This window comes from Phocoena phocoena, chromosome 11, assembly GCF_963924675.1.
Source record: "Phocoena phocoena chromosome 11, mPhoPho1.1, whole genome shotgun sequence".
NCBI lineage: Eukaryota > Metazoa > Chordata > Mammalia > Artiodactyla > Phocoenidae > Phocoena > Phocoena phocoena.
This window is the reverse complement of record NC_089229.1, coordinates 62768951-62783087: the sequence shown is the minus strand read 5'-3', so window position 1 is coordinate 62783087 and position 14137 is coordinate 62768951. Positions and strand designations below refer to the sequence as shown.

General features: G+C 38.0%; 1 protein-coding gene across 1 annotated transcript in view; it reads right to left on the bottom strand.

Annotated features, from left to right (window-relative positions):
- FAM186A (family with sequence similarity 186 member A) overlaps window positions 1–14137 on the bottom strand; it is a 76959-nt gene that overhangs the window by 31467 nt on the left and 31355 nt on the right. The window contains 3 exon segments of the mRNA XM_065888174.1: window positions 6144–6176; window positions 6179–6310; window positions 7299–7515. Coding sequence (XP_065744246.1) covers window positions 6144–6176; window positions 6179–6310; window positions 7299–7515 — 382 coding nt within the window.

Below are 14137 nucleotides of genomic sequence, written 5' to 3'. Positions count from 1 at the left end.
CCAGCAAACTTGATGCTAGATTGCTAGAAGTTAAGACATCCATTCCCTGAAATAACACTCTTCCCAAAGTAGCATGAATGTACAGCCCTCATAACCATCATTATTGCATGTTTTTAAACACTTCTCTAAATGTATTACAGAAGAGCTATCACATCCATTCACTGAAATAACACTCCTGTCAAAGTTGCTGTCAGTGAACACTCATATATCCATAGTTAATACATGTATTTTTAAACTCTTCTCTAAGTACATTACAGAATGTCTGTCACATCCATTCACTGAAATAAGTACATGCTTCTCAAAGTAGCATGCATGTACAACTCTTTATTTTTAATGAAGGAGAGAAATAATATATACTGACAGCAAGTAAGCTTAAGAGAAGATGCTCAATATCACTTGTCATTAGAGAATTGAAATTACAATGAGATACTGTTACACACCTATTAAAATATCTAAAATTAAAAAAAAAACATAATACCAATGCTTGCAAGGATATGGAGTAACTGGAACTTTTGTTTATTGCTGGTGGGAATGAAAAATGGTACAGATACTTGAGAAGACAGTTTGGAAGTTTCTTACAAAATTACTTACAAAATAATGTAGTCTTTTAAAAAATTTACTACTATTATTTATTCACTTTTGCCTGCATGGGGTCTTTTTTCCTGTGCATTGGCTTTCTCTAGTTGTGGTGAGTGGGGGCTGTACTCTTCGTTGTGGTGCGCGGGCTTCTCACGGCTTCTCTTGTCGTGGAGCACAGGCTTTAGGCATGCGGGCTTCAGTAGTTGTGGCACATGGGCTCAGTAGTTGTGGCTCGTGGGCATTAGAGCGCAGGCTCAGTAGTTGTGGTGCACAGGCTTAGTTGCTCCGCGGCATGTGGGATCTTCCCGGACCAGGGATCGAACCTGTGTCCCTGCGTTGGCAGGTGGATTCTTAACCACTGCACCACCAGGGAAGTCCCAAATAGTTATTTATTTGGCTGTGCCAGGTCTTAGTTACGGCACATAGGATCTTTGTTGCGGCATGCAGACTTCTTAGTTGCGGCATGTGGACTCTTAGTTGCAGCATGTGGGATTTAGTTCCCTGACCACGGATGGAACCCAGGCCTGCATTGGGAGCACGGAGTCTTGACCACTGGACCACCAGGGAAGTCCCAATGTAGTCTTATATGATTCAGCAATCATGCTTCTAGGTATCTACCCAGTTAATTTGAAAACTTACGTCCACACAAAATACTTGCATGAGAATGTTTATAGTAGCTTTATTCTTAATCACCAAAACCTGGAAGCAGCCAAAATGTCCTTCAATAGGGAGATAAACAAACTGTGGTACATCTATACAATGAAATATTATGCAGCAATAAAAAGAAATAATCTATTAAGCCACAAACTATTATGGAGGAAACTTAAATGTGTATTGCTAAGAGATAGAAACCTGTCTAGAAAAGCTACATACTGCATAATTCCAATTATATGACATTCTTGACAAGTCAAAACTATAGGGACCCTAAAAAAGCAGTGGTTGCCAGAGTCTTGGAGAGGGGAAGGATTAAACACAGGGGATTTTTAGGATGGAGAAACTATTCTGTATGATACTGTAATGGTGGATACATGACAATATACATTTGTCAAACCCTACATAACTCTACAGTACCAAGAGTGAAACTACATAGGCAAATTTTTAAAAATAACCATCTAGGAGGTAAGGGGATCCCAGGAAGGAATTCATACTGTGATACGAGAATCTAACCATATTAGAAATGTATGACACAACCTCACTGAAAGAAATGGCAGTGCTGGGGAAGAGGGAGTGTTGCTGACCTAAGTAACTGGAAATGAAAGGATTCTGTAAGACCAAGGCAAAAGGAACTACATATGAGGGCTGTACTGTAGTTGATAAGTTGTTTCCCTTGGGAGTATGGGTTAATAATTCTGATACTGCTATACATGTATACTGGACTGAACAATTAAGTAAATGGACGGCAGACGGTAGGAACAGGTTTCTCACTGTTTTGGGTAGGAATTTACTGATAAGCAAGGGGAGGGAGCTAGAATGATCCATGTGATAATGAATTAGAGTTAGAGACATTGACAAGAACTCATGTTGAGCTTAATGTAGTTACAGATGATTATATACATAAATGTCTATAGATATGTGTATATTCATGGATCAGCACACGCACACATTTTTTTTGCTCTGTCAGATGAGAGGGCCAAGGGAATTCCCTGGTGCTCCGGTGGTTAGGACTCCAAGCTCTCACTCCCAAGGGCCCCGGTTGAATCCCTGGTCAGGGAACTAAGACCCCACAAGCCAAAAAAAAAAAAAAAAAGAAAAAAAGAAAGGTGAGAGGGCCAAACAGAAATAACAGCCTAGTAGCAATGACCACACATAGCAACCAGATCTTGGTTTTTAATACTATTCTCTAATGAAAGGAACCAGAAGTCCTTGGAGAAAGGACAGATTCTAGAACTGGGGCAGGAAATATTCAAGATGAACCTGAAGCATCTTGTAACTTGTAAGTACCAGAAAGTAAGGAAGTGCTAAAAAAAAAAAGATAGAATAAACCACATTGATGCGGGTATGTGAAAGGGGCACAAAAACCAACCGAAAGAGGTTCTGATGGCCAAAGCTGGAACTTGAGCAAGAAAATAAAGTAGTATTAGGTTTTATAACCCAAAGTATTAAATATCTATGAGTTCATTTTGATATAAATAAATAATCTAATAAATTACTAAATAGGAGAGAAGAGACAGACTCCTGTGCTTAAAAGTTCAAATAATTTATGTAGATACTCCACCCTAGAGGAGGGGGCGCATAACTCTCCATTCCTTAAATGTGGGGGGCACATATGGACTTCCTTTTAAAGAGCACAATATGGCAAATGAGGAAAAAACTAACTTTGCAGTGGAGAAACCTGACAAGCACTATTTTAGCTAGGTGATCAAGGTCAACACTGAGTCATAAATCATTTGATAATATGTACCCTTGAAATGGTATTGTGACAATAGTACTTTACCTCTGTGATCTTTCTCCCAAAACCCCATAGCCCCAGGGTAAATGTGAGAAAAGTATCAGATGAATTCCAATAGAGGGGCATTTTACAATACACCTGACTGGTACTCCTCAAACCCATCAGGGACATCAAACACAAGGAAAAATCTGAGAAATTGTCACAGCCAAGAAAGCCTAAGGAGCCATGGCAACTAGATGTAATCTGGTACCCTGGATGGGCCCCTGAAACAGAAAAAGGACACTAGGTAAAAACAAGGAATTATTAATCAATTACAAACTTTAATTAATAATGTCTCAATATTGGCTTGTTAATTATAGCAAATGCATCATACTAAAGTAAATATTAATAATAAAGTATGGTGAGATAAATGGAACTTTATTATAGTCTCAATTTTTCTCTAAATCTAAAACTGCCTGAAAAAAATGAATGTGAAATGAAGACAATCCCAGATAGATAAGCAATGACTTGGTGCTGGTAGACTGGCCTTACAAGACATAGTAAAGAAGTCTTTTAGGTTGAAAGAAAATGACACCAGAGGATAATGCAATTTCACACAAAGAAATAAAGAGCACCAGTATATGTAAGTAAATTTAAAAGACGGTAAAAATATTATTTTCTTTTTCCTCTCTTAGTCAATTAAAAAGACAATCATATAAAACAATAATTTATATGGACTTCCCTGGTGGCGCAGTGGTTAAGAATACTCCCACCAATGCAGGGGACATGGGTTTAATCCCTGGTCCCGGAAGATCCCACATGCCATGGAGCAAGTAAGCCTGTGTGCTACAACTACTGAGCCTGCGCTCTAGAGCCCACGAGCCACAACTACTGAGCCAGTGTGGCACAACTACTGAAGCCCACGTGCCTAGAACCTGTGCTCCGCAACAAGAGAAGCCACCGCAATGAGAAGCCCGCAAACCACAACGAAGAGTAGTCCCTGCTTGCTGCAACTAGAGGAAGCCTGCACGCAGCAGCGAAGACCCAACACAGCTAAAAATAAAATAAATAAAAATAAAAATAAAATATCTGTTTAACACAGAAGGCAGTAAAAGAAGACTAGAAGAAGAAAAATATATATAAGACATATGGAAAACAGCAAAATAGCAGGTATATATCCAACCATATCAATAATTACATTAAATATGAATTAATCACTCCAGCCAAAAGTCAGAGATTGCCATATTGTATTTAAAAAAGAAAAAAGCCCACAAGATCCAACTATAAGCAACATATCCTAGATTCAATCTTGCTAACAGTAACCACAGGGGAGCTAGAGAGACTATACTAATATCTGACAAAATAAATGTTAAGGCAAAATTTAAAAAATGGTTCTAGAGACAACAGAAGACATTTTATAATGATAAAAGGGTCAGTTCATCAGGAAGCTAACACAATTATAAACATATGTGCATCTAACAACAGAGCCTTCAAATACAGGAAGCAAAAAAACTGACAGAATTAAAGAGAGAGATAACAATAATATTGGAGAGTTCAATATCCCACTCTCAATAATGGATAGAACAACTAGATAGAAAGATCAGCAAAGAGATACATAGAAGACTAGAACAACAATATAAACCAACTATAAAACACTGCACCTGACAACAACCAGATATATATTCTTTTCAAGAACACATGGAATACTCTCCAGAATAGCTCATATGTTAGGCTATAAAACAAGTCCCAATACATTTAAAAGAATTAAAATAATACAGAGCATGTTCCTCAATTGCAATGTGATAGATGGATAGATAGATTATATATAATCTCCTTCTGGTTCTGCTCTCATGGTTGAATTCTGACTGATACAAGTTCATAATACAACACTAAAACCATGATCCATATAAGAAAAAAATGATAAATTGATGGAACATCATCAAAATTAAACACTTTTGGGTTTCAAGGCACCATTAAGAAAATGAAAGACAAGCCACAGACTGGGAGAAAACATTTGCAAATCACTTTTCTGATAAAGGACTTGTATCCAGGATATATAAGGAACTCTTAAAGCTCAATAATAAAAATGGCTAAGTATTTGAATAGACATTTCATCAAAGATATAGGAAAGACTAATAAGCACATGAAAAAATGCTCAACATCATTAATCATTAGGGAAATGCAAATTAAAACCACAATGAGGGCTTCTCTGGTGGCGCAGTGGTTGAGAGTCCGCCTGCCAGATGCAAGGGACACGGGTTCGTGCCCCGGTCTGGGAAGATCCCACGTGCCGCGGAGCGGCTGGGCCCGTGAGCCATGGCCGCTGGGCCTGCACGTCCGGAGCCTGTGCTCCGCAACGGGAGAGGCCACAACAGTGAGAGGCCCGCGTACCGCAAAAAAAAAACAAAAAACCACAATGAGATATCACTTCATACTTATTAGAAAGGCTATAATAAAAAAGACAGACAATGACAAGTGTTGTTGAGGATGTGAAGAAACTGGAACCGTAATACACTGCTGATGGAAATTGCAATGGTGCTGTCACTTGGGAAATCAGTTAACAATTTCTTAAAAAGTTAAACATAAGTTTACCAGCAATAGATAAATAAATGACATAGAAATTCTACTCCTAGGTATCTCCAAAAAGAAATGAAATTTTATGTCCACACAAAAACTTATACATGTGTGTTCATAACAGCATTATTCATAAAAGCCAAAAAGTGGGAGCAATGCAAATGTCCATGCACTGGTAAATGGATAAACAAAGTTTGGTATATGCAAACAATGGTCTACAATTGGCAATAGAAAGGAAGAAACTACTGATACATCCTATAACATGGCTGAACCTCAAAAACATCATGCTAAATGAAAGACACCAGACATAAAAGACTACATAAAATATGTTTCCACTTCATGAAATATCCAGGAAAGGCAAATCTACTGAAACAGAAAAGAGATTAGTGGTTGTCTGGGGCTGAGGGTGTGAATGAGGATTGACTGCAAATGGGCCTGAGAGATCTTTGGGGGATGATAAAAATGTTCTAAAGTTAGATTGTGGTGATAGTTGCACAACTCTAAATTTATTAAAAGTCATTGAATTGTACAATTATCGTGGGTAAATTTTATGGTACGTAAATTATAAAGCTCTTTTTTAGAAAAAGTCAAATCTATTTCCAAAGTCTTAGAGCACTCTTACCTGTTTTTTTCTTTTGTTTCTTCTTTTCTTCAAAGATGTACTAATTCTGCTCAGTAGCTTGACATTGCTCTCGATAGCTTTGAGCGTTTCTGGTAACATCTCCATTTGTGCTATACAGTGGTGGTGTTCATCAATATCAATTGTAGTCATCTCAGACAAAATGACATCTTGAAGAGAGTAAAAACAAATTACTTTTGTGCAGAAAAATAAATAATTATAACCATATAGGCTTATAATATTGGCTACCTATTCAATATTGTAGTATTGGGAAATATAAGTATCTCGTAATTATTTCTATTCTGAGGCTTTCTCTATGAAGAAATTAAAAAAGAGAGACTTGGAATAGAAGGCCGAACAGTAAGCCTTGGCCATGAAAATATGGTTAAAATTGGTTAAAAGGTGTCTAATTTGTTAACTTCAGGGATGGGGATATCTAAAATGTGAACATGTGCTTTAATATTGGGGATCTAAACCCCAATTAACTCCTTTGGTAAGTTTTCTAGTATTTTATAACACCTGTTACATGAGATTTCTTGTAACTAAATGAAATTTCTCTTTTTTGTATTCTTAGCTTATTCATTCTTTCATTCAACCAGTGTCTCCTCTGTCATGTACTGTTCTAGATCCTGCAGATACAGCATTGAATAAAACAAATTCCCTAATTTCATACTATGTACATTCTAGTGAAAGGACACAGACAAAAATTTTTTAAAAGACACATTAATTATAAAGTATGTCAGATGGTAAGAAATGCTATAGACAAAAATAAAGAAGAGTAAAGAATAATGGACAGTGCCAGTGGGTAGAGAATGCGGATGGTCAGAGAACACCTCATTTTAAAGAGAAATATAAGCAGAGAATGAGCCATGTGGCTACCTGATGGAAAATGTTCCAGGCAAGGGACTAGGAAGCATAAGGACACTGGGCAGGAGTATGCTGGCATGCTCCAAGAAAAGCAAGGAGGCCAGAATAGCTGGTACTAAGTGAGCGAGCTTATATTTTCCTTATTCTATTCTTCCTGGAACAGAGAGCACCTGTTCTCTAAATAACCACCTTAGTCTTTTCTTGTTTAGTCTTTTTCTAATCCTTCATAATTTGCTTATAATTCCATTCTCTAGCTTTTTCATTAACTTTAAATCACTTTTGGAAACTTACTCCATTCTTCCAACCAGGCCAGAATGTAGACAAGAGTCTTTTCTTTAATTTCAGCAGTCTTGGCACAAGTAACTATTTTCCCCAGCAAACTTGCTCTCTATTTCTTATGTTCTGTAAGGGATATTTTCCTTCCAGAGTGCACATTCTCTTCCATAGTATAGCGATTTATTATCCACTGCACATTCTGCATGATGTCACCCAACTGCATATTAAGGTCCTATAAGAATAAGAAGGGGGAATATATTAATAAATCCTCTGTTTGACAGTAAGCTTTGACCACCTTTCTTCCCAGAATGTCAGTGACAGTCACTATAGAGCTGTCTAATCAAAGGCCTGCCAATTCTAGTTTTTTGTTGTTGTTGTCTTTTGTTTGTTTTTGGCTGTGCAGCATGTGAGATCTTAGTTTCCTGACCAGGGATCAAATCCACACCCCCCTGCAGTGGAAGCATGGAGTCTTAACCACTGGACCACCAGCGAAGTCCCCTAATTCCAGTTTTTCTCTGAGTCTCAGATTTTCCTCTTAAATTTTTTTTCTCTGCCTTCATCCTAGCATTGCTATGATATAATGAAAAGAATATTGGGTCTGAAACCATATGTGGATTCCAACTCTATCTCTCTCGTTAAAATGACTTTTAATAAATCACTTAACAGTTCTGAGCTGCCCTGACTCATCTGTAAAATAATGGAGATGCTGAGTTTACAGTTGATGTGAGATGCGTAAGATGTGTGAAATGCCTTATAAACTGTGGATGCTATAAAAAAACTAATTAATTACTAATTAATTAAAGGAAGTTACTTCTTTTTCTTTTTTTAATCAACGCTTACACCTGGAAAGCAGCTATCAGAATATTCCACGACATGACTTCTACTTCATTATTTCCCCTCCTCAAGAATCTATCAGCAAATTCTCAGTGGGGGTAATTACTGCCTCATATGGGCATTTAGAAATTCGTGGGGACTTCCCTGGTGGCGCAGTGGTTAAGAATCTGCCTGCCAATGCAATGGACATGGGTTCCATCCCTGGTCGGGGAAGATCCCACATGCCGCGAAGCAAATAAGCCCATGCACCATAACTACTGAGACTGCGCTCTAGAGCCGGCGAGCCACAACTACAGAGCCCACACACTGCAACTACTGAAGCCCACATGCCTAGAGCACGTGCTCCGCAACAAGAGTGGCCACTGCAACGAGAAGCCCGCGCACTCCAACAAAGAGTAGCTCCCGCTCACCACAACTAGAGAAAGCCCGCATGCAGCAATGAAGACCCAACGCAGCCTAAATAAATAAATAACTTAAAAAAGAAATTTGTGGAAGCATTTTTCGTTGTAACAATGAATGGGAGGGAAGATTTATTGTATTTAGTAAAAGGTGCTAAGTGGTGCCAGCCCACCCAACAGTGCAATGGACAGTACACATGTTAAAGAATTGGCCCATCCTGCATAAATTTTGACTGTCCCATGGGATATTCACATAGGTTAAAAAAAAATCTGTTTGTAATTATCTGAGCCTAGAAACTTACTCTTTTTAAAGTATAAATGCAGAATAATTTTTTACGAAGTTTCATTGCTTACTGAAATTTCCAGGAATGCAAATATTTTGTAAATCAAAGGAAAATATTCTTTAGAATTTCTCCAATAAAATTTGACCATTCTGAAACACCATAGTACCAACTAGCAAGGCACTACTGCTAATAGTATGTAGTGCCAGTACAATAAACCTACATTTGTATCAGCCTGTATTTGTAGCTTTCATATTTATTTTAATTCTACATAAGGATGCAAGCCTCTATCTACTACTTTGTTACGTCTTCTAGTGAAGTTTGACCTAGAATTTACACATTGAAATGAATGTTATTATAAATTAGCACTTATATTTACCCTCACATATTAATTTTTTAAAGTATGAGTATAGATATTTTATCTATGAATTTCACTTCAGAGGAACAAAGGTATGTTAAAAATATTTTAAAAGGGAATGGTAAATCTGATAGATGGAGAATCACTGCTCCATCTTTTCCAAATTTATCAATTACTCGCTCAGTTTGGCTTCAGACAAACTGAACTCTCTCTACACTCCTTACAATAACATTAAGATTTGGATTTTGCAAGCCAAATCACCATGTCAAAAGAGTAATCAGGGCTTCCCTGGTGGCGCAGTTGTTGAGAGTCCGCCTGCCAGATGCAGGGGACGCGGGTTCGTGCCTGGTCCGGGAGGATCCCACATGCCGCGGAGTGGCTGGGCCCGTGAGCCATGGCCGCTGAGCCTGTGCGTCTGGAGCCTGTGCTCCACAATGGGAGAGGCCACAACAGTGAGAGGCCCGCGTACTGCAAAAAAAAAAAAAAAAAAGTAATCAAATGTTAGGTGCTGGAAATACTGCAATCGGAAATAGGTAATGCAGTTGCAGCAAATTGTCAGAAATACAGGAGAGCAGAGACAAAGTTTGATAAGCCGTGATGAAGAATAACATTACAAACTAACACACAGCATGGTGATTAAAGAAAAAGTATCACCAACTTCTCATAAATTCTCCCAGAAAATTGAAGAGAAAGGAACCTTTCTCAACTCATTCTTTGTGGTCAGAATTACCCTCATACCAAAGTCAGATAGATACTGCAAAACAGAAAAAACAAAAAAAACTACAGACCAACATCTCTAAACATTGTCGCAAAAATCCTCAACAAAATACTAGCAAACAGAATTAAACAGCACATTAATAGAATTATATACCATGACGACGTGGGGTTTATTCCAGGGATGCAAAAATGGTTCAACATGTGAAAATAAATGAATGAAATATACCAAATTTACAAAATGAAGGGGAAAAATCATATGATCATCTCGATGCAGAATAAGCATGTGACAAAATTCAACACCCTTTCATGATGAAAACTTCAACAAAGCAGGTATAGAGGGAACATACCTCAAAATAATAAATGCCATATATGACAAGCCCACAGCTAACATCATACTGAAAAGTGAAAATCTGAAAATTATTCCTCTAAGATTAGGAACAAGGCAAGGATGCCCACTCTTACCAGTTCTATTTGACATATTACTGGAAGTCCTAGCCAGAGTAATTAGGCAAGAAGAAAGAAATAGGGACTTCCCTGGTGGTGCAGTGGTTAAGAATCCACCTGCCAATGCAGGGGACACGGGTTCAATCCCTGGTCTGGGAAGATCCCACATGTTGTGGGGCAACCAAGCCTGTGTACCACAATTACTAAGCCTGTGCTCTAGAACCTGTGAGCCACAGCTACTGAACCTGCGTGCCACAACTACTGGAGCCTGCATGCCACAACTATTGAAGCCCGTCCGCCTAAAGCCTGTGCTCCACAACAAGAGAAGCCTGCGCACAGCAACAAAGAGTAGCCCCCACTCACCGCAACTAGAGAAAGCCCACCCGCAGCAGCAAAGACTCAACGCAGCCAAAAATAAATAAATATTTTAAAAAAGAAAAAGAAATAAAAGACATCTATATTGAAAAGGAGGAAATATTATATTTGTTTGCAGATGATATAATCTTATATATAGAAAACTCTAACGATTCCATCAAAAGAGACTTCCCTTGTGGCGCAGTGGTTAAGAATCCACCTGCCAATGCAGGGGGCATGGGTTCGATCCCTGGTCCAGGAAGAGTCCACATGCCATGGAGCAATTAAGCCCGTGCACCACAACTACTGAGGCTGTGCTCTAGAACCCACAAGCCACAACTACTGGGCCCGTGTGCCACAACTACTGAAGCTTGCATGCCTAGAACCCATGCTCCACAAAAGAGAAGTCACCGCAATGAGTAGCCCACCATAACGAAGAGTAGCCCCTGCTCGCCACAACTAGAGAAAGCCTGTGTGCAGCAACGAAGACCCAACACAGCCAAAAAAAAAAGTTCCCATCAAAAAACAACAGCAACAACAACAAAAACCAAACCTGTTAGAACAAATAAATGAATTCATGAAAGTTGCAGGATACAAAATCATACACAAAAATGTTTAGTTTTCTATATACTAATAATGAACTATCAGAAAGAGAAATTAAGAAAGTAATCCCATTTACAACTTCATCAAAAAGAATAAAATACCTGAGACTAAATTTAACCAAGGACGTGAAAGACGTGTATATTGGAAACTACAAGACATTAATGAAAGAAATTGAAGAAGACACACATGGAAAAGTATTTCATGCTCATACACTGTGAGAATTAATATTGTTAAAATATCTATACTACCCAAAGCAACCTACAGATTGAATACAATCCTTTTCAAAATTCCAATGACATTTTTTACAGAAATAGAACAAAAAATCCTAAAATTTGATTCTTTTGGAATCATAAAAGACCCTGAAGAGCTAAAGTAATATTGAGATAAAAGACAAAAGCTGGAGACATCAAGCTCCCTGATTTCAAACAATATTACAAAGCTATAGAAATTAAAACAGTATGATATCAGCATAAAAATAAACACATACATCAACGGAACAGAAAAGAGAACCTGGAAATAAACCCCCACACACATATCATCAGTTTATGACAAAGGAACCAAGAAGGGCTTCCCTGGTGGTGCAGTGGTTAAGAATCTGCCTGCCAATGCAGGGTACATGGGATCAAGCCCTGGTCCGGGATGATCCCACATGCCGTGGAGCAACTAAACCCATGCACCACAGCTACTGAACCTGTGCTCTAGAGCCCGCAAGCCACAACTTCTGAGCCCATGAGCCACAATTACTGAAGCCCATGTGCCTAGAGCCCGTGCTCTGCCACAAGAGAATCCACCACAATGAGAAACCCGTGCACCGCAACGAAGAGTAGCCCCCACTCACCGCAACTAGAGAAAAGCCCGCGTGCAGCAACAAAGACCTAAGGCAGCCAAAATTATAAATAAATAAATTTTAAAAAAAGGAACCAAGAATATACAGTGGGGAAAGCAAAGTCTTTTCAATATATGGTGCTGGGAAAATTGGACAGCCACATGCAAAAGAGTGAAACTGGATTTCTATCTTATACCGTACATAAAAATTAACTCCAAATGGATGAAAGACTTGAATGTAAGACCTGGAACTATAAAAATTCCAGAAGAAAACATAGGTAATAATCTCCTTGACATTGCTCTTGGTGATAATTTTTTGGATTTGACACCAATAGCAAAGGTAAAAAAAGCAAAAATAAACAAGTGGTACGACCTCAAACTAAAAAGCTTCTGGGGACTTCCCTGGTGGTCCAGTGGGTAAGACTCCATGCTCCCAATGCAGGGGGTCTGGGTTCAATCCCCAGTCAGGGAACTAGATCCCACATGCATACGACAACTAAGAGACCACATGACACAGCTAAGAGTCTGCATGCCGCAACTAAGAAGTCCGCATGCTGCAACTAAAAGATCCCATATGCTGCAACCAAGATCCCAAGTGCCTCAACTAAGACCTGGTGCAGCCTAAATAAATAAATAGCTTCTGCACAGCAAAGGAAACCATCAACAAAAAGAAAATGAAAAAGCAACCTACCAAATGGGAGAAAATATTTGCAAATCATATATCTGATAAGGGGCTAATATTCAAAATATGTAAAGAACTCATACAACTCAATAGCAAAAACCCAAACAATCTGATTAGAAAAATGGACTGAAGATATGCATAGACATTTTTCCAAAGAAGACATACAGATGGCCAATGGGTACATGAAAAGATGCTCTACCATTATTAATCATCAGGGAAATGCAAATCAAAACCACAATGAAATGTACCTCACACCTGTTCGAATGGCTATTATCAAAAAGACTAAAATTAACAACACTTCTTAGTGTTGGCAAGGATGTGGAGAAAAGGGAACCCTTGTGCACTGTTGGTGGGAATGTAAATTGGTGCAGCTACTATGGAAAACAAAATGGAGTTTCCTCAAAAGATTAAAGATAGAGCTACCATATGATTCAGCAATTCCACTTTTGGGTATTTATCTGAAGAAAACAAAAATACTAATTAGAAAAGATATTTGCACTCCCATGTTCACTGTAGCATTATTTACAATAGCCAAGATGTGGAAACAAACCAAGCATACATAAATATACAATGGAATATTATTCAACCACAGAAAAGAATGAAGTTTTGCCATTTACAACAACATGGATGGACTTTGAGTGCATTATGCTAAGTGAAATAAGTGAGACAGAGAAACACAAATACGGTATGATCTTTCTTATACATGCAATCTAAAATAAAACTAAATTCATAGCTACAGAGAACAGTTCGGTGGTTACCAAAGGTAGGGGTAGGGACAGTGTGAAAAATGGGTGAACTATTTCTTTTTTTAGTTTAGTTTAAATAAATTGAATTTTAAAAAATCAGTTGTGTTGTTATACACTAACAGTTAACAATCTGAAAAGGAAATTAAGAAAACATTTCTACTTACAGTAGCATCAAAAGAATAAAATACTCATAATAAACTTAACCAAGGAGATGAAAGACAATGTTAAAACATCAGTACTACTGAACCAATCTACAGACAGTACAATCCCTAACAAAACCCCAATGGTGTTTTTTGCAGAAATAGAAAAATCCATCTTTAGGATTCATGTGGAATCTCAAGGTACCCCAAATACCCAAAACCATTTTGAAAAAGAAGAATAAAATTGGAGAGCTCATACTTCTCATTTTCAAATATTACTATAAATCTACAATAATTAAAATAGCATACTGTCATAAAAGACATATAGACCAGTAGAATAGAATACAGAGCCCAGAAATAAACTTTTGCGTATATGGCCAAATAATTTTTGACAAGAGTGCCAAGACCATTCAATGGGAGAGGACAGTCTGTCAACAAATGATGTTGGGAAAACTGGATACCCACATGCAAG